We start from the raw sequence: 25,768 nt of genomic DNA on the forward strand, positions 1-25,768 counted from the left end.
AATTTCAGAAACATGGCACAATGATTGGCTATGAAATAGGTGATAAGATTGGGGTGTTGAATTGTTCTGAAGTTGACTGGGTTTACAGATGTTGTGCTTTAGTTAATATTAAATTTAGCTTGCCCTTTTCTGAATGTAGAAAAAACTAGGGAAGATTAACCCAGAAGTTTTTCTTTATGACATAGAGAAAGTAATTTGGGATTAAGAAATTGGGATAAACTGGAATGGATAATAATCTAAAATGCATTTTCTCATAAACTCTGTTGCATGAATTTAACTGTTCTAAGTTGAGGGGGCTGGTATTTGGTATCTTTAAGCACTCATTCAGACTTTCAAGAACCATTTATTAAATTTTTTTTTTATTTTTTAATTTTAGGCCAGATATCACAGAGACCTTCAACAGCAAATGTCCCACTTTCCAACTCTGTGAAAAGAAGTTCCAGCTACCTTTCCTCTTATCCCCGGTCAAGAAGTGCAGCTGCTCCATCGCTATCCAGAGCTGTTTCTGAAATTTCAGAAATTGAGCATATTGATGATACTGACCACAATGAGCCTTTCTTAGACGACGTTGCTGATCAACAAACCTTAGACAGTTTGGAAAAGGAATTAAATGTGCTGAGAAATCTTTCAGGTAATGATATTTTTTTCCATTGTAGACAATATTGACCCTGCTTTCCACCTGATTCTTTATATCACAGTCCAAGAAAGCTTTTCCCTTTTCCTCTTTTAACCATCGACTTTTGTATCTGTTTTCTTGACTATGCTCCCAATGCCACCCTGAAAATATTATAAAATGTGTGGATGCCTAACCACACCAGAGATAGTCCCCTTAGCTCAATAACACACAGTTAAGTTGTGGCTCAAGGACCTTCACGTGGACAGAAAAAAAATTTTTTTTTCTCCTTTCTACAGACTCACTGAGTTGCTAATATCTGTAGCTTTGTGAAAGATGATACCCAACACACTTGTCAGAGAATTGAGCTGTTAGGTCTTTTGAAGCAGTGTTTCTCAAGTTTCAATGAGTACACGATACCCCCAGAGGTTAAAATGCAGGTTGTGATTCAGTATGCCGAGGTGGACCCCAGATTCTGCATGTCTACTAAGACTTCTCAATGTTGAGCCTTTTATTTTGATTCATTTCTGGAAGTTTTGATTGTGCCAGTCTTGAGAATGTCTGTGTTTCATCTTTACAGTCTGTTGGCAAGCTAGCTAGATTAATTTAGTGACTCACTTTTTTTTTCCCCTCTGCACTTAGACATTTCTCCACCATCTTCTGTCCTTGCATATGATGCTACTTAGTCCTTTGGTGCAGTTTTTCCATTTAACTTTTCTTTGGTTGAATTTAATTGTCAAATAGTAACCCCCCCCCCCCCCCCCAGCTAGATCTCATGGTAGCTCTATTACTTGAGTCCTGTCATGTTTGAGAATGCTGGCTACCTTTGTATTTGAATGGCAAATTGACTGCAGGTAATTTCCTTGGGTCATTTTTCTCTTAAACCCTGTACACACTGATTTATAGTCTCCTGGGTCTGAATTCTGTTGTGAAGTAATCTGAGGTCTCTTTGATTTTTCACTTTATCCTTTCTCTTGCATGTGACAGGCTTCTTTCCTGACTGGATGTCTGAAGAATTTTTTTCTTAATCTTTGAAATTCAGTAACGGATTGTGCTTCAATGTCAGTAATTCAGCATTTCTCAAAGCACATAAATCCCTCTTTATTATCAGAGAAATTTTCTGCTGTTGTATTTTTGGATTGCTTTTCTGTTCGATTTGTTGGATCTTCTTTGTGCAACAGATTAACTAACATTTTCTTCAACTGCTTTAGCCAGTTTTTATTTTCCTTTGCATTACTGGGATCATCTTGTTTGTCTTCTATGCCAGAATTTCAGTTTTCGGTTGGTTATAGTTCATTCTTTATTGATTGACTTAATAAATTAGCTCTTTACAGGTATTGCTTTGACCTTTTTGGGTAATTGCTACTCTGATACCATTTCAGACTTACAGAAAATTTTCAAGACTGCAAGAATAGTACAAGGAACTCCCATATACACTTCACCCAGTTCACTACCTGTTTATCTTTTGTCCCATTTGCATATGCGTACACACACACACACAAATGCGACTCTTTTTTCTGAACCACGTGAGAGGAAGTTATAAACATCATGACCTTTTACTAAAAAAAATACTTCAGTGTGTATTTCCCACAAATAACATTCTCTTATATAACCACAGTACAATGATCAAAATCAGCAAATTTAACATGAATACATTGTAATTCCCTAATCCACAGTGCATATGTAATTTTTTAAAATTGTCTCAATGATGTTAATTATAGCTTCGTTTTTTTTGGTGGTGTTTTCTGGTACAAGATCCAATTCAGGAACAGATGGCCATTGTTTTTTTCCTTTTTGAAGTCTGACATGTTGTTGTTTGATCTCTGAGATTAGTTTTATTCTTTTTAAAAATGTCATTTTCATTATTTCTTTTGTAGCCAGAGGACTTATGGGGGAATTTTCTTGTGGTCTTGACCTGCTGTCTAGCAGATTGGTCCTTCATTTACTCATTCTCTGTGTGCTGTGGATTCTTGGGCTCCAGTTGATCACATATAACTAGCTGCTGTCATTTATTTGTATCTTACTCGCTCACATGTGTTGTGGGTGGCTCTGCTCATATCCTCTGTCTCTTCTGATACAGCGAGACTGCGTTCTCCCTGAAATGCTCTGCACCCGTGCTGAGATGCACCCGCCCTCTATCTGTGGGTCAGCTCCTGCACTCTTCTGTATCCTGCTGGCTCAAAGGCACAAGGAGGACGGACGAAGGACTGGGGAGCTCAGCCTCCTCTGTGGGAAGATCTGGGTTCTCTTGTCTTTTTCTGGATTTTATTAATGCCAAACTTCATTGGACCTGATTTCAAGTTTGTTCTGTCCCTGGGGGGTGTCCTTGGGTTTGCAATTTTTTTGCCTCTGCTACGATCTTATAGTAGATATTTAAGGCTTAAAAATATTTTAAATGATTTCTCCTTCCCCTTCACCCACTTTTCTCCAAATTGGTGTGATTGGTGAGACTTGTCAGCACTTTAGATGATTCTCCTTTTCGTATTACTAGTTTGTGTGCATATTGGGCAGGGATGATGGGGGTGGAGGGTGGGGAGTGGACAGCAGTAGCCCCCAGCTACACCTCCATGAGTCTTACATTTATTCCTTTGGTTGTCCCTTGTCAAAGTTTATTATTTGAACTTGTACCCCTTTCTTTGGTTTCTTTTATGATTTTATTTTATTTCTATTTTCCTTCTTTTTCAATTCATTTCGTTAGGAGTTGGGGAAGGAGAGACTGTGATCCATCTTTACCTATCACTCATCATTCATTCACCTTGCTCTGCATTAGTAAAAATCAAATGTAAATATCCTTGGAGGTCATTCTCACATTAAAAGCCAGTGCTAAAATGAAGCATGTCAGGTCTGAACTGGATCAAAAGGATAATTATACAATTTTTAATCAGGAGATTTTTTTATTTTGATAAATTGATAAGTTCCATTATTTACAAATGAAATAACAGTACAAACAGTAGTCTTTTTTTGCTTCTAACCTCTCAGCTTTTCCATTTCCTTTATCGGATTTGTTCTTACATGCTAGTCTTTTTCCCTGTGTTGCTTATTTCTTCACCCACCAACACCAGTATTTTCACTAGAATACATAACTTTCCACATACACAAGGAAGCACACACCATGTCACCTGTGAGCCGCCAGGGCTTTTCCAGTGGTCCAGGAGCAGAATGCAGTTACATACACACGCCCGACCCAGGAACCACTCTTTCTCTTTGGGAAACTTGGCTTTGGATGAGCGCACAGCTTCGGAGACACTCACCTGGAGCTGAGGAAGGAAGAGGACCGCACGTCGGCTGAATCGTCCTACAGTCAGTGAGGTGACAGGTGCTGTGGCGCAATCAGGCCCTGTTCTAGAGAATTCACTGATTCTGCACAGGCCTTTGTGTTCTGTTCAGTGTCAGTGGGCAGAAAAATTCCACCCACATGTCACTACTCACTGTGCATTCTAGCAAAACCCTTCAGAAGGTCTGGTCTCACACAGACACAGCTACACAATTGGACTCCTATACAAATGTAAATGGGCTTATATCCCTGTGAAAGCTGCCTTTCTGTGAGAAGCAAACCTTCTGACTTGTGTTCTGCTAGCTCTAGGATACACCCACTTCCTCTAAGTTCCAGGAAAACAGCCACCTTGCCAAGGAGCCTGGAGAAGAAAAGACACAAAATAACTGCATTGAGTGAAGTTTTTCTCCTTTGACTGCAATTACTGAAGCTGACATTAGCCGTTTCAGAAGTAGGCAGGGCTGTTGGGAGTCGGGGACGTTGCTTATGCAGGCTGCAGACACAGCTTTCCGCTGAATCAGGAGACAAGCAAAGCAGGGTGGTTAAGAGCCAGGTTCTGGGGCCGGGGGTCTGGCTTTGATACTTGGAACCACCAATTCCTAGCTTTGTGCCACTGGGCAAATTATTTTCTTTTCCTTTTTTTTTTCAGTTGAAGTATAGTCAGTTTACAATGTTGTGTTAATTTCTGGTATACAGCAAGTACAGTGATTCAGTTATACATACATATATTCTTTTTCATGTTGTTTTTCATTATAGGCTATTACAAGGTATTGAACATAGTTCCCTGTGCTATACAGCGGGACCTTGCTATTTATCTATTTTATGTTTATTAGTATCTGCAAATCCCAAACTTCCAATTTATCCCTCTAGCCCCTGCTCCCCACCCCATCCCATTCTCCCTGGTAACCACAAGTTCTTTTACTATGTCTGTGAGTCTGGTCTTGTTTTATAAAAAAAGTTGTCTTGTTTTTTCAGATTGCACATATAAGTGATATCATATGGTATTTTTCTTTTCTCTCTGGCTTACTTCACTTAGTATGACAATCTCCAGGTCTGCACATGTTGCTGCAAATAGAATTATTTTATTCTTTTTTATGGCCTAGTAGTGTTCCATGGTGTGTGTGCAAATATATATATATGCCACATGTTTATCCAGTCATCTGTCGATGGACATTTAGGTTGTTTCCATGTCTTGGCTATTGTAAATAGTGTTGCTATGAACATTGGGGTGCATGTGTCTTTTCAAATTAGAATCTCCTCCAGATATAAGCCCAGGAGTGGGACTGCTGCATCATGTGGTAAGTCTTTTTTTAAGGAATCTCCATACTGTTCCCCATAGTGGCTGCACCAAACCACATTCCCACCAACAGTGTAGGAGGGCTCCCTTTTCTCCACACCCTCGCCAGCATTTATCAGCTGGGGACTCTTGAATGAGGCCATTGTGACCTGTGTGAGGCAATACCTCATTGTAGATTTGATCTGTATTTCTCCAATAGTTAGTAATGTTGAGAAATCACTTTCTAATGCATCAGGTCCCATGTATGAAAGATGAAGATACTGATAGACCCTATCATAAAATTGTTCAATGATTTATTTCAAGTACATATTAAATACTATATTTATAAAAAATTACTTCTTTCTCCACACACATGTGCACACACACACATGCATTTTGACAGTTAAGTGCCTAGCACATAGTCCTGAAAACAACTAAATTATGTAAGAAACCAATGGGTGGTGCTTTTGACATACAGTAAGGTAAGGTGCCCTTGGTAAGTCCAATTTTTAGTCAAAGACATTTAAAAGTTGTTTCCATTCTAAAACTATGTTTTCTTCTGGGCCACTTTGAAGATTACAGTTAGCTATAGTTTATGACGTATTATTATTCTCTCCACAGATATCTTTGTAAGTAACACTGTAGTCACTTCTTTAATGAGCTCAACATATCAGTATAATTTACTTATCAAGGCATTTGGTCAGTTTTTGGATATTGTTATAGCCTAAATCATTAGGAAATATAGAACGTATGAATAATGAGGAAGTATTAGCAGTAATACACTGTAAAGCGTTCACATTTTCAATAGTTAAAAATGATTCATTTATTTCAAACTCATTCTGATTTGTGGTTTAGAGTCTTTGTGGTCCTTAAATTCCCATGTTAAATTCCCAATCCTATGTTTGTGTGAGCCTATGGGTAGTTAATTGAGCCAAGGAATTAAAGAGAGGAAAATGCCTCTTCTTAAACAAGAAAGAATAAAATGTACTTGATAATAGCAGGTGTAGCCAGATGCCATCTGTGAAACAAAATAGTGAGGCAGTGGCTTTCAGAGTAACCAGAGCCTCTGTTCGTATAGGTTGACCATCAAGTAAGATACTAATCTATAAAAGAGCTAATAAGGCTTTATAGATAGGTAATTAACTAGATAACCCTTGTGAAGACAGTCAGGTTAAGATAGGCTAGAATGACCATCTTTTTGCCGTAGGGAACCTTTGAATTTCAGAAAAGCATTGAGTGCTACATACGAGTGAAAATCAACATAGTAAAAATTCTGATTAAGGAATAGGAAACCGCTCAATGATAACTAATAATCACTGTTTGTTCTCATATGTAACGTTGCTCCATTTGATCTTCATAGCTACTCTGTGGGTAGATGTGGCAGGTGCTACTTTTAATCTCCCCGTATTGGATACAGTAACTGAAGCCCTGGGTGAGGCGGTAATTGCCCAGGGTCTCCCCTGGGGGCCCAGAAGCGCCCAGGCACAAACCCAGGCAAGTCTGCCTCACATCCCTTTGTTTTATCACCAGACCATAGTGCCACTTAAATCATTTGAAACCCTTACTTCAAATCTCTGTTGTGATCGCTTGAGAGGAAAAGGGTGTGGGCAGAGTGAAAGCAAAGGGGGGGAGGTATGGCGGATAAACAAGACAAGACAGTGGAGGAGGGGAAGAGGCTGACGGGCTAGATGTGGGCTCACAGGTTACAGGGCGAGTGTCCTGGTTGTCACGCCTCCCGAGCACTGGGATGTCATTTGTGGCTGTATCTAGTCTTTTAGAAGTTTTCTCATTTCTGTTGGCAGTGGGTTCCTTATTGGGAAATAGCCTGTCTGCTTTGTTTCCGTTCTTTGAAGTTTTTAACCTGTTTCTTTGGTCTTTCCTTTCTTCTTTATTTCTTTTATTCATATAAGTGTTTATTTCCCAGTAGAATAAAGTCTTCTGTAAGAGTTTTCAATGACTTAAGTTTTAGAAATACACCCTAGAACTTTATATTTAGTCAATTTTCCCTCTTTGCCCTTCTTTATTCTTGCATTTAAGAGATACTTCAATGATCAGAGAACATACTCTCTTACCCTCGGGACAGAAAAGATTTAACTTCAATCCATTTCTCCACAATCTGCTGACTTGACAGTTCTAAAGTAAAATCTCCATTGTAAACACCAGTGCACTCTTCCCTGGTCCTGTATGAGAACAATCAGAAGACGTAGGTTTTTGTACAGCTGACCTCTTAGGCTTAACACTAACCTGCGGTAGAGTTTTTGTAAGCAGTTTTATTTTTCTCTGATGTCAAATTTACCCCTCTTAATTTCACAAGATATTCTGAAATGTAATTTTGGGAATGAATAATTAAACAAAAATAGTCCCCTCCTATTTTATTTGCACAATCTGTATTATCTCTGTGCTTGTACAGTTAGGACTCGAATGCCTCTCCTGGTGGGATTCTTTAGATCTAAGCCTCACCACTGGGTTTCAGCGCTGCAGGTCTACCAGTTCTAAATCCTGAATTGACTGCTCTCCCATGGGTAACATTCCTTATCGTTAGGGCGTATCAAGGGACCTTGCACAGCTGTCTTCATCTTGTGGGAAAATAGGACAGAAGATAATAGCTGAATGCTAAAGAATTAGATTCTGGAACATAGTTATTTATGATATTGGTGAGCTAAAGGAACTTAGACTGAGTTCCATTTCCTCTGCTATGTGGTTGTGTGACTTTGGACAAGTTACCAATCCCTGTGGGCCCTCAATTTCCTAATCTCCAACAGGTAGGGATGGGACAAAAGAATTAGGCAAGGAATCTTTTGTTTTTCTTCAAATTAATCTTATATAGAGTTCCCAGGCATAAACAAGACCAAGGAACGCTGTCCTGATGGCTTTGGGGTGGTGGGAGCAGAAGCCTTATCCCTCAGCCTGCTGAATTTCTCCATGTATCATAATGTAGAAGCCACTTCCAGTCCTAAGTATATTGAAGTCTGTCTATCTTGCAGCAGGAATAATCTAAGTTATTTTCTGTAAGGGAATCTCTGCTCCAAAACTTCTAGCTAATACTAACCACCAAAAAAAATTATCTTCAATTAAGTGTATAATACATGTAGTTTGGTGTTTGGCCCTTCTGATCTTAGCATCTTCATAAGAGTGAAGGGAAGACTAGCACCCAGTAATTTCAGCAGTTTTAAAAGTCACCAGAGCATAACCTCATCTATGTGAGATGGCCCTTACAATGTTATCAATGACAAAAAGAAGGCATTGTGCCCTGTCTAGCATAGTAATCCTGTTTACTTCTGTACCTTTTGGTAGTTCACATAAAGAAGTGTTTGTTTATACATTTGCTTTTTTAACTCACACCATTTGTCCTCACCCAGGCTGAATCAACGGGCCCGCTTCATGAAAAGGAAAAAGATTTAAGGCTTCTCCCCTTTCACACACACATGGTCATTATCTACACAAACAAAGCAAGGAATTTAAAAAGAAAGGGCAGCTTTGCTAAGACTTACCTTTGCCTCAGACTATGTGGGGGCAAACCTTTTATTCTTCAAACTCAAAAAGATATAATAAAGTGTTTAACATTCAGAAAAGTTATTGTAGCTTTAAAGAGGACCACTTGATTTTCTTTGGAATTCCGCGAATTTTCAGGGCATTTGACACCTAAGTATAATGTCTACTTAAAATCAGTATGGCCAGGCAAAACAGGCCTGAATGAGGGAGACAGATGTTGTCTATACTATACTCCACAAATGCTGTACAAATATCACTTTTATGTGAAGTCTAAAAAAGTCCAAATAATAGAAATAGAGAAAAGTGGTGGTTACTAGGAGTTGTGGGGAGGGGGGATGGGGAGAGACGGGGAGATGTTAGTTAAAGGGTACAAATGTCCAGTTACAAGATGAATACATTCTGGGATCTAAGATATAGCACACGGTGATTATAGTTAGTGATCCTCTGTTATATACTTGAAAGTTGCCAAGAGAAAAGATCTTAAATGTTCTCACCACAAAAAAGAAATGGTAGTTATGTGGCATGATGTAGGTGTTAACTAAGACTATGGTGGTAGTCATTTTACAATCAATAAATGTTTCTAATCAACACATTGAACACCATAAACTTACACAAAGTTGTGTGCCAATTATACCTCGATAAAGCTGAAAAAATTGGGGAATTTGCTAAAAAAAAAATGTGATTAAAGTGATTTGATACCCATGCCCTAATTTGTAATCAAATTTGCCTCACATTCTGCCCACCCCAGAGACAATAGAAAATTGAGACAATTGAAAATCTGTGCTGACCGTCTCTGTACTGCTTGCAGTTTACTCTGGGTAAACGTTCAGCACCACATGCTGTGCATTTGTTTCTTGAACCTTTGTGTTGACAATGCGTGAAATAAAATATTTCAGATCCTTCAGAAAAACTTTACAGCCTGACCTCAGAAGAGTTACCGGCCTTCAACAACCATTTGCTGAATATAAGTCAGAGTACCCCAGATTTCCTTAAGACCTCGCGTGCAAGGGGCCCCTGGGGAGTTGGGGAACAGAGGTAGGTTAAATCTGCAGCTTATATGTAAAGATAGCGCATAGTAAAATTTTTGACAAGCCTCAACTAGTTATCTTTACTACATAAAGAGAGACTGTCCTCATGTGTGTATTTCCTGTGGCCATTCTTTGCAAAATGTTTAGGTCCTTTGCTGACCTCTTACCGGGATTTAGTAAAAAGCTTATGACAATGTTACTTTAATGTAAAGAGATAATTCTCTTCTGCACAATGTGTGTCAGAAAAATGAAAAGACATTTGAAATATAATAATCCTTTGGCATTTCTTCTTACATTGGAAAACAATTGTTTAACTTTCATTCATTAACTTACTAACTTTCAATACTTTGCATTAATAGACTCTTCCTCAACATGAATAAAGTTTTTAGAATAGAATATTGAGAAGTTTACTTCTTGATATTAAGTTGAGATTGTTAATAATAGCGTATTTTAATTTGTATAATTTCATTTTTTCCTTACATGAGATAAGAACATTTAGAGATGGTGATCAGTTTATAAGGAACGTGGGGTACACTAATAATTGCTTCAGAAAAGCAGTCTATTGTGTTGGTCTATTATTGACATACTGGAATTCCTTGAAAAAGAAGAAGGGATCCTTAAAAAAACTAAAATAAATGTAAAACAAAAGTCCCTTGAATTGTAAATTCCTTTGATTGGCTCAAGTCTAATACTGAAGTAAAAGGGAATTGAGTCCATGACTCTGTCTTTCTGAAGGAGGAAACCATTTAGCTGTGGTCCTAGGATCTTTGCATTTCTAACACTACTTACATTTTTTAAAAAAGGGATCAATATAAATTTGCTATTTTTCCCTAAAAAGTCATTAAGAACAAAGTAACTAAACCAACCACATACTCTCACTGTCATTTCATGAAAGAAAGAATATTTAGTACTAAAGATAGATGGGGAACATACTAATAGAATGAAGAATGGTTCTTCAAAATTAAAAATTTCATGAAATAGTTATTACTTTGTCCTTTTCTCTTCTCTTCTTAAACCAGTGAAAACTTTTAAAGTCACAGTTAGATCTGAACTGGTCCACAGACAAGAGTTTAGGAAATGCTGATCTAGCCTGTGTTGGGCGTATGATCCCGAGAAGAGTTACATCCATCACAGAGTGAAGTATTTTGTATTATTTAGTAGCAAACACAAGCTGAAATTCTGGATGACTGGGACTGAAATACCTGAACTATGCAGCCTCCTCTCTGTTCCCCGATACCACCTCTTTCCCCAGACCTCACACAGCTATGCACTAGAGCCTCCACGAGTCCCTCTCCACCACAGCATGCAACAAAATAAAATAATTAACTGCTGTCATTAACTTTGATTTTGGCATATCTTGACTCACTATCCACATAGTCCTAATTTACCGTACACAAAAGAGCTGATTTACCTGGCAGTCTATTCACTGAGATCCTGTGAAGCAGCCAGTGTGATGATAAATGTTCTTAATGATGACCCTGAGGCTCTGCAAGTCTCTGAAGTACCTTCTGAACCTTCAGTGAAGCACACAACCAGAGACCGTAACATCTTCCTTCCTTGCTTTCGCTGTGGTTTTTTTGCGGGGGAGAGGGAGAATGGTGAGAATGCTCTTTAACAGGAGGCTTGCTATATTGGGCACGCTGAAAATTATGGTCGCAGTCTGAGACAGCGCCCGCACATCTGCCTGCCTCCAGTGACTTCAGCGGTGTAGTATTGATGAAGAGTTGAAACCATGTTCTGTATATTGCATATTGATCTTTTAATATATTTCCAGCTCTTCTGAAAAAGATACCGAAATTCAGTCCTCGCTGACACTTTCTGAAAGCAGCATGGATGAGGAGGAAGAAGACTTTCTTGAGGAGCAACATGTCCTTAGACTACCATGGTCTAGGAGTACCTAATGATCATTCATTCATTGCTTTTTGCATTTTGTACCCAGAGTAAAGCAAATAACTGGAAAAAGTAATCAAACGATTACCTGTCCAGGTGCCGGAGATTTTGATTATTGTCTCTGATACTTCAAGGTTTGCAGACTAATAAAAGTTAGTGAAATTATAACTTAAAGGACTTTTTCTTCCAAATGATATATTGTATGTCTAACACTAATCTACATTGGAGATCATATTAGTAAAATTTGATGAAATTTGAAAAATCAGTTATGTCTCTAGGAACTTATCATAAGATAGTATATTTTTAAAATTTATTAATTTTTGTTGAAGTATAATTGATGTACAGTATTATATATTAGTGCATGATTATCTTTAAAGTCATATTTTGTTGTTAAATTATATTTTAATTAATTATGTCATCAATGTACATTTGATGGTCACGTCATACTTGGCAGTATCATTAATTGAGCCTGGATTCCAGTTTTTACCTTGGTGATTACAGTTTTGGGTTTTTTTTTCCCTGTTAGTGTTTTTGACATTTATAGAAGTCTGGTAGCATTAAAAATTGCTGCTAGAAGAGAAGAGGAGGACCTAAAATAAAATGGATATAATCCTTACCATTCTCTGTTCTAGAGGAACACAGAAAAGATTCTCCCTAAGCATCTTATTTTGGGAAGGTCAGTGTGGTGTAATTTTATGTGTCACCTTGGCCGGGCTAAGGTACCCAGATATTTGGTCACATTTTATTTTAAATGTTTCTATGAAGGTATTTTTATATGAGATTAATATTTAAATCAATAGACTTTGAGTAAAGCAGATTACTATCCATAGTGTGGGTGGGTCTCCATACAATCATTTGAAAGAAGAGAAAAAAGACTCAAGTCATCTAAGGGGAAGGGAATTCTGCCTTCTGACTGCCTTCAGGTTCAAGCTGCACCACTGACTGCTCCCTGGGGCTTCAGCCTGCCAGCCTGGCCTGTGAAATTTGAATTTGCTAGCCATCACAATTAGTTCTGTTGCTCCGGAAAACCCTGACTGATACAAATACAGTCAGTTTGAAGGACTGTTGTGATAGTGGAAGAAAATAACACATTGGGAAGTGTTTTGCTAGTCTTAGGGGGTAGTAGATCCTGGGGTTTGGTAGGTGTCCAGGGTATTACATAATTTTACAATGCAAGGGCATAACAAAGAGCAGAAGATGACACGGAGCAGGGGTAGTTTTATGAATGTCACTTTGCAACATTTTAGGATAGTTTCCCCTTAAGGAGTTTGTTGACTTACCAGAGAAACATCCCTACATGTTGGTTATGTCATCACCATCGCATAGTCATATCTCAGGGTTCAAACTCTTTTTTTTCTGAGATTCTGGGTAGTAACCCCTTATACGTGACTGATGGTTGCTTAGTGTAAATATGTCTTTGATTTTTCTTTCATGGCATCACTAAATCGTACTGGCATTCACACACATCATCTGCTGACAGGACAGAACATGATTGAGAGACCTGTAGTCATTTCTATGTCTTTTAGCTTAAAAATGCCCTTTATTAAAAGTAACAAAGTGAATAAGTAATCAGGAAAGCCAGTCATACTATCAGAATAAAATTTTTCAAAAGAAGTAAATACCTTAAAATTAGGAATGTGACTCCTCAGAAATTGTCACTGTCCTCTCAACACCTCTTCCGTCACAGTCCCGCAGACAGACAACAGTGAGTCACCCTTGAATCTTTAACATTGGAGTCAAAAGCCCTTCTGGCATCTTACTCTGAGGCTGCTGGCTTGATGAATTTTATTATCTATATTAAAGCGGAATTTCCTCTTCATCTGGGGAGATAGGAAAAGATATTCTTTTTCTTTCTAGCGTGTCTGCTCAGGTTTAAGGTCTCCTGCCTCTCCCTACACTCCTTTGGTCTAAGACGTCTTCCTTTTCCCTTTTGATGAAAAAAAAATTGTTCCTCTGGGTGCAGTTTTTGAAACTGCAATGTTTTTTCTCAGACAGCATGGCAGGAGGTGTTGTCCTGTTCTCATTAGGAAAACAGGGCCACTGCTATTCGTTCTGCATGTTCAGTCATAGCTTGAGTCTTTTATGAACTAGCTCAGGAAGAGATTTTACAAGATGCCATTATCTTTTACAATATAAGAATTTTTAGATAAAAATTAAGCTGATAGTTAGTGGTCATCCGTGCATTTCTGGCCAGAATTTGAAATAAGGAATATACTGCTGACTTGGTCCTTTGACTTCCAATATAACACTGAAATTAAACACGAGGGTCCTCTGGGGGCAGAACAGACCCCCGTCTGCCTTTATTTGCTTCCCATAACCACACATTTAGAAAAGTTCCTTAATTCCTTTGCCATTAGTCTAATGAGGAAATAAAAACTAAATAAGATTAGAGCCTTTGCCTGAAGCAGTTTCAATGTATTCTCTCATTTTAGAGATTGAGCTTAAAATTGGTGTTAAAGGCACGTACCTCACTCTTGACTGTGGAATTGAGAGAGTTACAGACATTCTAGAAGAAACACAACCATATTCCTAATTCTAGAGTTGGTACTGTGTGCCTGTAGCAACTATCGGACAAATGAACACATGATTTTTGTATGCATGTTGGGATTTAGCAGTTTATATGCGGACTTGCCTACCGGTATATGGCCAGAGGAAATTCTATAATTTTACAGCTCTGGACATAACACATGATGGAAACAAACTGACATTAAATTAAATTATATTTGATAGTTTTGTTATGTTGTTTGATATTTGTTAAAGTCATTCACATCTGGTGCACTCTGAGTGTGTCTCACAACCTTTAATTAAATCTTAAGACCATTTAATTCTGTGTTTGTTTTTAATTCTGTGTTTTATATGTGAGGTGCATAAAAATTTTTTCTTGAACAAATGAATGTTGCACAGTGGCTCCATCTGCTTAATAAGGCACCAGGAAAGATGGAAAGATACCAAGCAATGCTTATCTTGATTTTGGCCACATGCCACTTCTCATCTCCAGGTCCTCAAAATGTACCTTCTCAAGAGACTTTCTCTAACTTCTGTCTAAATCAATTCCCTTTCTTCCTTTACTTTTATTTTTTCTAATTTTTTCCTTCATAGCACTTCTAATTATTAATTTATTTGTGTGTTTTTTGAGTGCATGTCTCTCAACTAGACGATACAGTTCAACCGCATGAATTATATCTGTTTTGTACACCTCTATGCTTAACCCCTACCGTATGCCTAGATCAGACTAGGTGACCACTAGTAATGAGTGAATGAATGTGCAGCTATCTAAATCCCTAACTTTTTTCCAAGGGGAGACAGTGTGATAATATATGGAGTGGGAGGAAACACAGGTTTGCATTCAGTGTTGCCCTCTGTGAGCTGGCCGGGCACCTCCCTGTCAAAATGTCCCAGGACTTCAGCAGCTTAACAGAGGCAGCCACTCTGGCCCTCATCCAAGACTGTCTGCTGCCCGCAGCCCAGGCAGAAGAGAGACAGGCAGCACTGTAGCCTGACAGCCCAGAAGAAGCAGTAATCCTTCCAGAAGTATTTATTTTGTAACTGATCTAAGTCTCTTTCCAGAGAGCTTATCAGGTTACACTATCTACTGGATGGCAGATAACTTATTTGAATGTGTTTCTTCAACATGAAATGGAGAAAAAAGATGCTGCCTTGACTTAGCTCAAAAGATAGCGTGAGTATGAAATGCAGTAATGAATGTATAAACCCCTTGGGACTGGAAAAGCCTCTGCCATGCTTATTATCATCATTTGTCATGAGTTTATGCTACAATCATTGAATATGCAAATTAATGGATTAATTAGTGAATTTAGGATCAAACTGACATAAATGATCCATAAATATCACTCGGTATCACAAGTGAAGAATGCTTTCAGTGAGTTGGACAATTAGATTGAATATTGTATAAAGCTGGCATGTATGTTGAAAGCTAAATATCTAAATTTATTTTATTAAAAATCTTTCTGAAACGTTATTCCTTATGTTTATAGATTCCTTCTATCATGTGTAAATTTAGAGTTTTTAAATATTAAAATTGCACTGGTACTTTATTCCAGTGGAGTAAGTGCATCATACTTCCAGAAAGGAGAAATTTTTAAAACATACTATTTATACCTCCCCAAATCTGTTTTTATAGAGTGTTTCGTTTCATCATAATTTTCATCCCTGGTTATTTATTACTAGCCACATTTGCATGAAAACAATCTTTATTTCCTCAGAGTTCATCTGCGCCTGTAGTTTATCCCCCACCTAAAGTCATAACTCTTTGTTAGTGACACCCTGATTGTTTGCTGGGTAAATGATTATGATGTTGCAAACAGGATTATGGCTTTAGCTGGGGAATAACCAGCAGGCATAGATGAACTCAAAGGAAATAAAGATCCTCCTCTTTTAACGCAAGTGTCTTCCATAGTTAAGGAAAAGGAGAGAATATTCTTAACGTTCTCCATGAGGTGACAGTTACATTTAAACTGAAAAGAATTAATTGATTGATGGGATTATCTTTCTTTTTCTTTTCAGATACATATACTATACAATAACATTTGTGGAAACACAGTCGTGAAAGGGCTTTCTATATGCCCTTATTTCTGCCAGAAGGAAGCAAGCAGTATGTGAATTGCTTTCTATCCAGAAAACAAAAACACATTATTCTACAAACAAATGCTTAGAAAGATTTCTAAGGGGAAACGTACTTCATCCCTGTTTTACAATTAACTAAACCTTATACATTCAATGTAAATTAAGAGTGAAAGAGATGGTTTAGGGTAAGTTTTGATTTAATTTCACAATAGTTAGGTAATCACCATATTTTTATAGGATAATATTTTGTTGCTTATTCAAATGATGGGAGAGTTCTTAAACAGCTTCTGTACTTACAAAATGACAGCTGCAAGTAGAGGCAGGAGATAAACAGATGCACATTTTATTTTTCAAAAGTAATCACCACATTTACTTTCTCCTCTGACCTCCTTTGCCATAGCCCTGGGGGAATATCTTCTAAGTTAGACTACTGAATCAATTAGGATTTGCTTTCATTTGATATTACAGGAAACATCAAACAACAGTGGAATGACATGGCGTTTCTTTCCCTGGTATGTAAAGTCTTGGATTTGTCAATCAAGAGCTAATATGGCAGATACATCTCACTATCTTGTTTCCATCCTCAAGGTCACCTTGACATACGAGATGGTTGTAGATCTTTGGCCATCACAGTCTGAGTTTGAAGCATCGAGGGGGAGGGGAGTGTGGAGAGCAAGACAGGCACCTGCTAGCTGAGGCAGCTTCCTTTAAACCAGTCCTTCCGGACATCTCACACGACACTTCTGCTTAAATCTTTTCGGCCAGAACTTAGCCACATCTAGATGCAAGGGAGTTTGGAAATGTAGTTGCTTTAGTGGTCACATTGCTGCTCAGAGTAAAACTGGGGTTGTGTCACAAGGGAAGATGGGGAGCGCGCATACTGAGGCAACTGGCATCTCTGTTAACAGCTGCTAATGTTCCCGTCACTGATCCACAGCTGTTTGCTTTCAGAATATATGAATTTTGAAGTTAATGTGGTTTGAAATATTTGGTGGAAACCAACCTTTTGAGATTTAAGTAAGTCAAATTTAAGAGACACTGCTATACTTAAATCATTCAGTTTCTTATATAAACCATACCTCTTTTTCAGTCTGAAAGACATACTTGAGTTACACAGGGACATCATCATTATTCAGCTTCAAGCTTTCACCTTAGGACTTCTTGAAACACATTCCACATCTCTTTAAAGTTCAGCCTTTGGACTGATGCCCAAATCCAATCTGCTTTGGCAAAGACTTTCAGTGCACTTTGTTAAAAATATTGTGATGTGAAATATGTCTTGAATGTTCCACTATTAGGATATTTTGAAACCTATGATGTTGGAACTTTTCACAGGACTACACAGAGAACAGATATAACATAATTTCTTCTTATAGGAATGTTGGTGAGCATAGTAGAGCCCGAGATTACAGCTGGTGTCAGAGCTGACACCTCATGTTTATGTTCCAGAGCAGTGCTTAAATCTTTCGTAGTCCACATGTTAAAAATGAGGGGGCTCTTGGGGTTTCTTAATCTGGTAGGTGAGTGTGAGGAAAAATTGAGTTGCCCAACAAAAAGCATCTGTACTTGGATATATTTTATATATAGAGGTCCTTTGTAAGATTAAAGAAAGAATTCTGTGACAGAAGTTAAAAATCCGTAGCCTAGAGTCCTGGATCTCTGGGCCCCGTCTCGGGCTGGAATTCAGCGATTTATGTTGTCATAGAATGTTAAATGTTAAGACGTGATTTAAATATATATATATATGACTGGATTTACATATCTTTGGTGTAAGACCAGACTCCAGAGAGCCATGGAGAGAAGAGTTTCTCCTCCTCCTCAGTTCACTGAGAGCTAACCAGAAAGTACCCAACTTCAGTCAGCCACTTATTCTGCTAACTGACTTCTAGTTAGAATGTTTTCCTTCGTGCACAGAAACCCACTCAAAATACAGAAAGTAAAATGGGTTTATTTTAGTGAGAAGTGGAATTGTATGGCAATCCAAGAGCAGGGACTACAGAAGAGTTGTCCTCACAGGCACTGAGGGTTCCTGGGCCCGAGACTGCTCTCCCTCAGCGTGGCCTGGTCCCTGGTTCGGGGGAGCACACTAGCTCGGTTTCCCCTGTTGACTGACTTCTTGTGCTCACTCGTACTTTCTGCTTATGCCCAAGGACTTAATTTATTGTTGTCCATCCAGGCCTCTCTCTCTGCCTCATAGCCTCCTTCTCAGCCCTACTCAGACAGCTAATGGTTTCCGTCTCTTGAACTGCTTTTTCAATTCTAAATCCAGAGAGAGAAGCTCGACTGGTCCTCTTTGTACTTTCAAACCAGGCAACATGGTCGCCTAAGGAGGGCCCAGGGCTGGATCAGGCTCCAACAGCGCTGCCAGGCCATGGTGAGGGGTGGAGAGCGGGAAGGACAATTTGTTAAGAAGCATGGTCCCTGCATCACAGCAGGCCCAGGGATATGATGTAAGGCAGTTTTTAAAAAGGGAAGTGGGTCTGGTACGCCAGTCTTCCCTGAAAGACCCCAAAGGAAGGAGCTCCATGTCGAAGAAGAAGTTTGTAGGACAGAGTTGTAAAAATGTTGGGGGTGGACGTGACAAGAGGGACAGTAAAGGAGAGGGTCTGAAGGGCTGGTGGCATGTCAGGGTCACCTGATGTATGGGAACAGTGCAGGCGGCACCGTGTGTGTCAAGCAGCATCAGCCAACAGTGCAGGTGCTCGTGCCAGACCTCCTCAAGGCCATCCTCTCACATGTGACTGGAGTGTAAATATTACTCTAGTCTCAAAGAGCCCTTGCTGGAAATGAGTAACCTGGAGCTTCATTCTAATTTTGTTCTCTAATATCCTCATCACAGACACGTTTTTCATTTCCAGGACTGATCTACTTGACAACTATGAAGGAAAATTTCACGCCAAATTCCCCTTGGGGCAGAATATTCTCTGGAGGTCCCAGCAGACTTTCAAAAGCAATATTACAAATGTGGCAGGTGCCTTCTTCGGCTTGTCTGGCGTCCAGGGCCAGATGATTCTGACAGGAGCTCAAGCCTGTCTCACACAGATTTCCCCTTTATTGGTTTTTGAAATGGCTCCATTTTCTTCTTTATAGAGGAGGAACGAAATCTCCACCAGATGCTTGTGATTAAAGTAAGGGATAATGATGACAGAACTTTTACTGAGGATATGTCTGCTCCTGCTACCAGATAAATAGCAAGGTGAAGACGAGCCATTTATCTGCAGATAAACATTGCACTGGGGTAAATGGTTTATTTTCCAAGTTTGAAACAATTATGCTTTGACAGCATCACTCTCCTCTCAAGATTTTAGGTTTATTATAACATCATTAAAAACACATTTAACTGGTATTAGTGAAACACAATTCATTGCACTGTTATGTAAAAGACAATTTTGACATAAAGCTGGTTAAAAAGTCTCAGTTTAATTTGTCATATTTCTAAAAATATTTCCTGTCTTTTCATGAATTAAAATATCTGATTCACTGAGGCTTCTTTGAATAGATAAAATTTTATTTTATTTTTCTATAAACAAGGATGATAGACAGCTATCACACCAGATGGTCAGTTTTTTATTGTATGGTATTTTCTGTTCTAGAAATAGAAATTCTTCAGTTTTTAAATCAGATTTGGAGAAATTATTCTACTTGATGCTGCAGCACCAGTCAACGCAACTGCTGCCTCACAAAAAGTGCTTTTGCATTTTCTTCATGGAATCCCAACTGTGCAAAGTTTAAATTCAGTTGCAGCATCTAACTTTTTTGGAATGAATATCCTTTTCAATACCCACCACAGGTCTGGTGGGAGGCTTGTTAATAAAGGAGATAGAATTCCCATCTCTTGCTCAATCCAAAAAGTTCCTCTTAGAGAAGAGACGGCCTACTGTTATGACTTCCACTGAAAAATAGATTTCTTTGAACCCATATCCTCATTAGCCATTCCCCTCACAGTCATTTTTGCTCCCTCCATAGTAAAATTTCTCAGATGTCTGTACACACTTCCATTTCCTCACCTCCTGTGTTCTCTTTGACCCATGAAATTAGGCTCCTGTTCCCACCACTTGATCATAATGTTCTTGTCAATAGCAACCTCCATATTTCTCAGAGCTCACCTTAGCCTCTCAGCAGAACTTGATGTGGTTGACTACTCCGTCTGCTTTGAAACTGTTCTTCACATGTCCTTGGGGACACCACACTCTCATGAGCATTTTTTTTTAATCTTATTGACTGTTCCATCACAATGTTACCTGAAATTCCTTCTCCTTTTTCCAGCTTCTGAATATCCATGTGCTCAGGGAACAATCTTGTGACTCATATACACTCTGAGTGATCCTATCCAACCTAAAATACATAATTTTGTCTTAAAAATCATCCCGTAATTACAGATTAGGATACTGGTAGACCCAAAACAGAACTGTGACTTTTTCTTTGCAAACTGGCTCCTTCTTTGATCTTCTGCATTTTTCTTTCAGTGACAGTGCTGTTCAGCTAATTGCTTGGGCCGAAGACACTAGGGGTCACCTTTGAATCTTCCTTTTCCTCTCAGGCGAATATCTATTCTGCAGTAAGTTCTGTTACTCTGTAAGTAACCGTCTTGAAATACACCCTGAAAATTGCGTCATTGAACTGCCTCCCCCACTCCCACCTAACCCAAGTCACTCCTTTCACACTTGACCCAACATCCCTACTTCACAGAACAGCCAGAATCATCTTTCAAAAATGAAGATCAGATCACATGCCTCCACAGGCGTGTAATGGCCTCACATTACATTTAGTTTACAGAACTAAAGCCAGAGTTTCCCAGGGTCCACCAAGGCTTCGTACTGTCAGGCCCCTGCCTCACTCTGGGGCCTCACTGCTGCCCTTCTTCCTCGAGCTCAACTGCTCTGAGAACATTGCTCTGTTTGCTGTTGTCTGGACTCAAGAAGCTTCTAGCGTTAGGACCATTATCCTCACTCGCCCTTCTGTTAACACTCTCTGCCTAGATCCTTGCAAAGCTCCCCCTCTCCAGGTTCAGATCTCACCTCAAATATCTCTCAGAGAAGCTGCACTCATCTCTGGATACAAAGGAGCCCTGTACCTCATCACTCTTGTATACTAACCTTGTATATTAATATCCCCTTGTGTGTTAATTTTTTTCTCAATATTACCGCAGAAAGCATTTGTTCATCTTTTCCCCACTGTCCTCAGAATTTAAACTCCCTGAAAGTATAGGTTGTTTCATTTGTAATAAACACATCACCAATGTGTGTCTGGCACAGAGAACATTAATTAGTGAATATCATAATTCATTAGTCAATATAGGTTGAATGAAAGACTTTTTTCTTTGCAAAGATCTGTAGAGAGGGCAGTGAATACGAGAAACTTTCTATAGCGGCTTCCTAACATATACTGGGCATCGTGGTGTGTTGTAAGCATTTTCATCGCCTCATAACAACCGCACATGGTAAGCACTACTATTAGTCTCCATTTTGCATATGAGGAAATGGAGTCCTGGAATGATTAAACAGTGTGCCCAAGGTTAGGGGCTGGTAGGTGAGGATGCTGGATTATAAATATAGACCTTCTGGTTCCAGGGTCTACACTTGCCAACATAGACAATACTGCCTTTCTACTTCTTTCAACTTTAGTGAACTTTTAAAAACTAGTTTATTATTGATTTACAGAATAGATCTGAACTTCAAGTGCTGGGATTGGATTTAAGGTTCTCTTAGTGAAATATCTGAATATAGCTTTCTTACATGTAAATCATAGTTTAATTCTTAAAAATGCATTTCCTTAAAATTTTTTTAAAAAACTCCTACAGTGCCTTGAACTTAATAGATATTTGGTAAATCTTGGTTGAATAAAATATAAAAAGAAAAATTTAGATACGTGGTAATATTTATACTGAGCATTACGGCAGTCATTTTTCTTCCAAAGGTGTACCACCTGGCTTTATCGGTGGAGAGGGGGTGACTCTTGGGGAGGTAAAGCTGGTGAGTGGCCTTTTTGTCCTTGGCTGTAGGCTGAGGTAGCACTGGATCCTCAGGGTTCCTCGTGAGCCTGCCCACAAGACAATTCTGGGAGGCTGCTCATTTAGGTCAATAGTCAGTATTATCCATTTAGTAAACATTTTTGACAATCCATTTTGTACTAGGCCCTGAAGTAAGCTGTGGGGCATAAATGAATAAAATATGAATCTTGCCTCAAGGAATTTATGGTCTGATAGGGAGGATAGATACATGAATAATGGCCCTAATGAAAATAGACTGACCTCACCTCTGTGAGATTTGCATTAAACGGCTTCACAATTGAAGTGATCTTCAATTTGGTCTTGAGAATGATTTAGATTTTGTCATCTCAACCAAGACAGTTGGGTGGAGATTGAAAAGCATTCTTGGCAAAAACTTATATGACAGAAATAGCCCACCTATAGAGCAACAGTTGACTTTTGGGGTTCCTCATTAATATGTTCATTTATTATCATTAGTTCAGTATTCAAGCAATTTACAGCTTGATGGAGATTCTGAATTTCCTCGTGCCAAAGTTATCTTAAGCTTTGACATCAGGGGTCAGAATATTCTTCTAAGCTCTAGGGAGCTGACATTCTGTCTTAAAGGGGCAGGAAGCAATGGAAACTGTTTTTCAAGTCATACATTAAGTAGTGATGACAGGATGGAGAAAAAGCAAAGGGGACTCCACTGACAACGTGGGGACAAGCTGAAGTCGGCCATACGTGTTAGGAGCCTGCCATCCAGCAGTTCTGCCATGCACTGGTTTGCCTCCTCGAATTTCTAGAAAAACAGCCATCACCAGGGAACTTGAGCAAAATGAGTGATAGGGTCGTGGGCTGTCTTCCTTTTTTTATTTTGTGGAGGATGGGAAACATCTGCACTCTTGGTTGAGATATTTATCTCCTGCAATGTCATATGCAGCTTAGATTCAGACGAAAATACTTTATGTCAATATGCTTCAAACTCTGCCCCATGGAGCACTGGTGGTTCCAGGAAGACCTCTCAGGGTGGGGGGCATCAGAGGGCAGGGCGCAGCCCAACCTAAGTTTTAGTCACAGACACTCTAATACTCTCTTCTCCTCATCATTCTTTGGTAAAAGATTTTTCTCCACCAAAGATGTCTCCTCTAAGGTACTTAAACAGCATTGTTCTGATTCTAAGTGCGCTGTAATGGGAAAGGAGCCCTTCTGATGACAGCTCTCCTCGTTGAGTGGAGCGGCACTGTGCACACGCTTAGTGCGGCATCACACACACATCCGTAAGATGGGCTGACAGCAGTCTGTTTTGGCAAAGCTCAGCTTGCCTCAGAAGCTGAGTCATTGTTCTGGTGATGCCATTTTATTTTATCAACTTAAGAAGCACTTTAGTCCTCCTGAAAGGAGTTTAAGCAATAGCCTCTTAATGTGTGAAGTGAATCTACAACTTATTTCTACTCACTCATAGCTGTAAGAAGCTGAACAAATAAGAAAGATTTTTAAAGTTTTTTTCATTTAAGAGATACTCAATATCAGAGGATTTTTTTTTTTTCTACTTTTGCAGTGTTTGAAAATGTTTTTTGGGGGTGGATCTGAAGCATCTAGGACCTAGGCAGAAGACAGATTCCCTTGGTGGCTCAGGCCCTGGGGCTCAGAGAAGGTGTAGTTATCCATCTATAGGCAAGGAGAGTGGTCCAGCCTTCCAGCAGACACGCTGGAAATAAAGGGGAGGAGCAATTAGCTAAGTCCTTGCTGCCCCACCTGGTATTCAGGACAGTAAATGGAGTAAGATCAAGGCAGAACCACAGCAAGAGATCAAGGGTGTTGAATAAATCCTCAAAACAGGGCTCTGGAACAACGGGATGCATGGAGGCTTGATCAGAGACCTAGGTTGAAGTTCATTTCTTAGCTTGAAGCCTCTGGAATATGGGGGGAAGGGGTCCCTGACGAAGCTTCAGGGAGTTTGTGAATCCTATGGAATTGTAAACTTACATGATTTTGTACTGCAGAAAGAGTCTATGGTTTTCTTCAGAGACTTCAAGGCGTCTACACATGAAAAAGTCTCAGGAATTCTGAATGGGATGCAAGGGTAGGTTGGACTAAGTAAGGTCAAGGTGGACTTGATGTTGAGATATCTGAATAACAAAGTGCTTCCCAAGGAAAGACAGGAAGGGATCCACAATGTATGCAGGGGTCAGCCTACCAAAAGGGTTAGCTGGCCCTGCTTTGAGAGGAGGTAGAGGAAATTAGGCAAAATTTAACTCTGTCTTTCCTGAAGCCTTCTCTCTCTAGCCAGAGTTAGGGAAATTAACAAAATGTGCCACTCCCAGCTCATCAGGGAAGATCTGCATGCTTCCTTTCCAGTGAGCAGTGTCCACGGTAGCACAGGACCTAGATTCTCTCCTACATCCATTGAGTGCTTACTTAGCACCTACAATGTATTCGACCTTGTGTAGGCAAACAGTGGGTTCTAGCTCTCATGAAACTTATGTTCTAGTAGGGTAGTCCAACTATGAAGACGATAACAAGTAATTATAGATTGTGGTTAGAGATATGAAAGACATAAGAAGCATTTTGAGATTGCATTAGTGAGGAGAGACGGAGTTATGCAGCAATAGCAAACATTCTCTTAAAATTAGTGGATTAATACAACTCATGTCATATACCCATTGCTGGTTCACTGAGGCATCACTGTTATCTGAAGAGTAGGCTGCAGAAATCTCTCCCATCTGGGTCATTATCAGTTACTATGGCTCAGGGAAAGAGAACGAAGCCTTTGAACACTCCCTCTTTAAACTTCTGACGTGTCACTTCCATTCATATTTCCTTGGTTAAAGAAAGATAGAGAATAATGGGTAAGGTGCACTTTAGATAAAGTAGTCAAGAAAGTCCTTTATGGAGAGCTGATGTCTGAAATCTGAAGGATAAGAAAAAGCTAGCTATGTGTATAAGAATGAAATGAAGAAGGCAAGAAAGTTCTAGTCAGAACAGCATACGTGGTCAAAGTGAACTCAGAGTTTTCTACAGATATATGGAAGATTGGTGTCACCAGAAAACAACAGAAAGTGGAAGAGAGTGGGTGAGAATGAGGCTGAAAATGTAGGCTGGTATTTGCCTTTCGTTTTAAGTGCAGTAGGAAACCATTGGAAGGTTTTAAGGAGTCAAGCAACATGATTGAATTTAGAGTTCAAAAAGCTCACTCTTGCTTCTCTGAGGGGAATTTATTATCATGGGGCAAGGCTGTAAGTGGAGAGGAGTGGCTTAGAGCCATATATCTAAATTAGTCCAGGAAAAAAGTGCTGGTGGGCTTTCCTGGATCTAGCCTAAAATATAGTTGAGTTACTTAATTTAAGACTTCATGGCTTTTGCTTAAATCCAAGACAGGTTCCAATCATTTCTCTAGGTAATCACTTCCAAACCCCTAGCTTGGATTCCCAGTTCTCACACACATCTACCTTTAATTCTACTTTTTAGGACATTGAGCAGCTTACAGAGGAGATCTACCTGGGATTAACTCATGATTTGCGAGTTAATTGCCAGTAAATAAAAAGTACCAGGAGCGAGGGGGCTCTTTCCACGGACTCTGGGGCGGATGGACTAAGATAATCCCACAGCCTCTGTTCTTTCTTTTACTTTAAATGACACC

At 39.3% G+C, this 25,768-nt stretch overlaps 1 protein-coding gene across 1 annotated transcript in view; it reads left to right on the forward strand.

The window, feature by feature from the left end:
* ZBBX (zinc finger B-box domain containing) overlaps window positions 1-15,432 on the forward strand; it is a 103,449-nt gene extending 88,017 nt beyond the window's left edge. Inside the window, exons 18-20 of the mRNA XM_010952070.3 lie at window positions 377-631; window positions 9,552-9,690; window positions 11,458-15,432. Coding sequence (XP_010950372.2) covers window positions 377-631; window positions 9,552-9,690; window positions 11,458-11,584 — 521 coding nt within the window. The 3' untranslated portion in view covers window positions 11,585-15,432. The remainder of the gene's footprint in view (window positions 1-376; window positions 632-9,551; window positions 9,691-11,457) is intronic.
* The last annotated feature ends 10,336 nt before the right edge of the window (window positions 15,433-25,768 follow it).

This window comes from Camelus bactrianus, chromosome 1 (genome assembly GCF_048773025.1).
Source record: "Camelus bactrianus isolate YW-2024 breed Bactrian camel chromosome 1, ASM4877302v1, whole genome shotgun sequence".
NCBI classification, from domain to species: Eukaryota; Metazoa; Chordata; class Mammalia; order Artiodactyla; family Camelidae; genus Camelus; species Camelus bactrianus.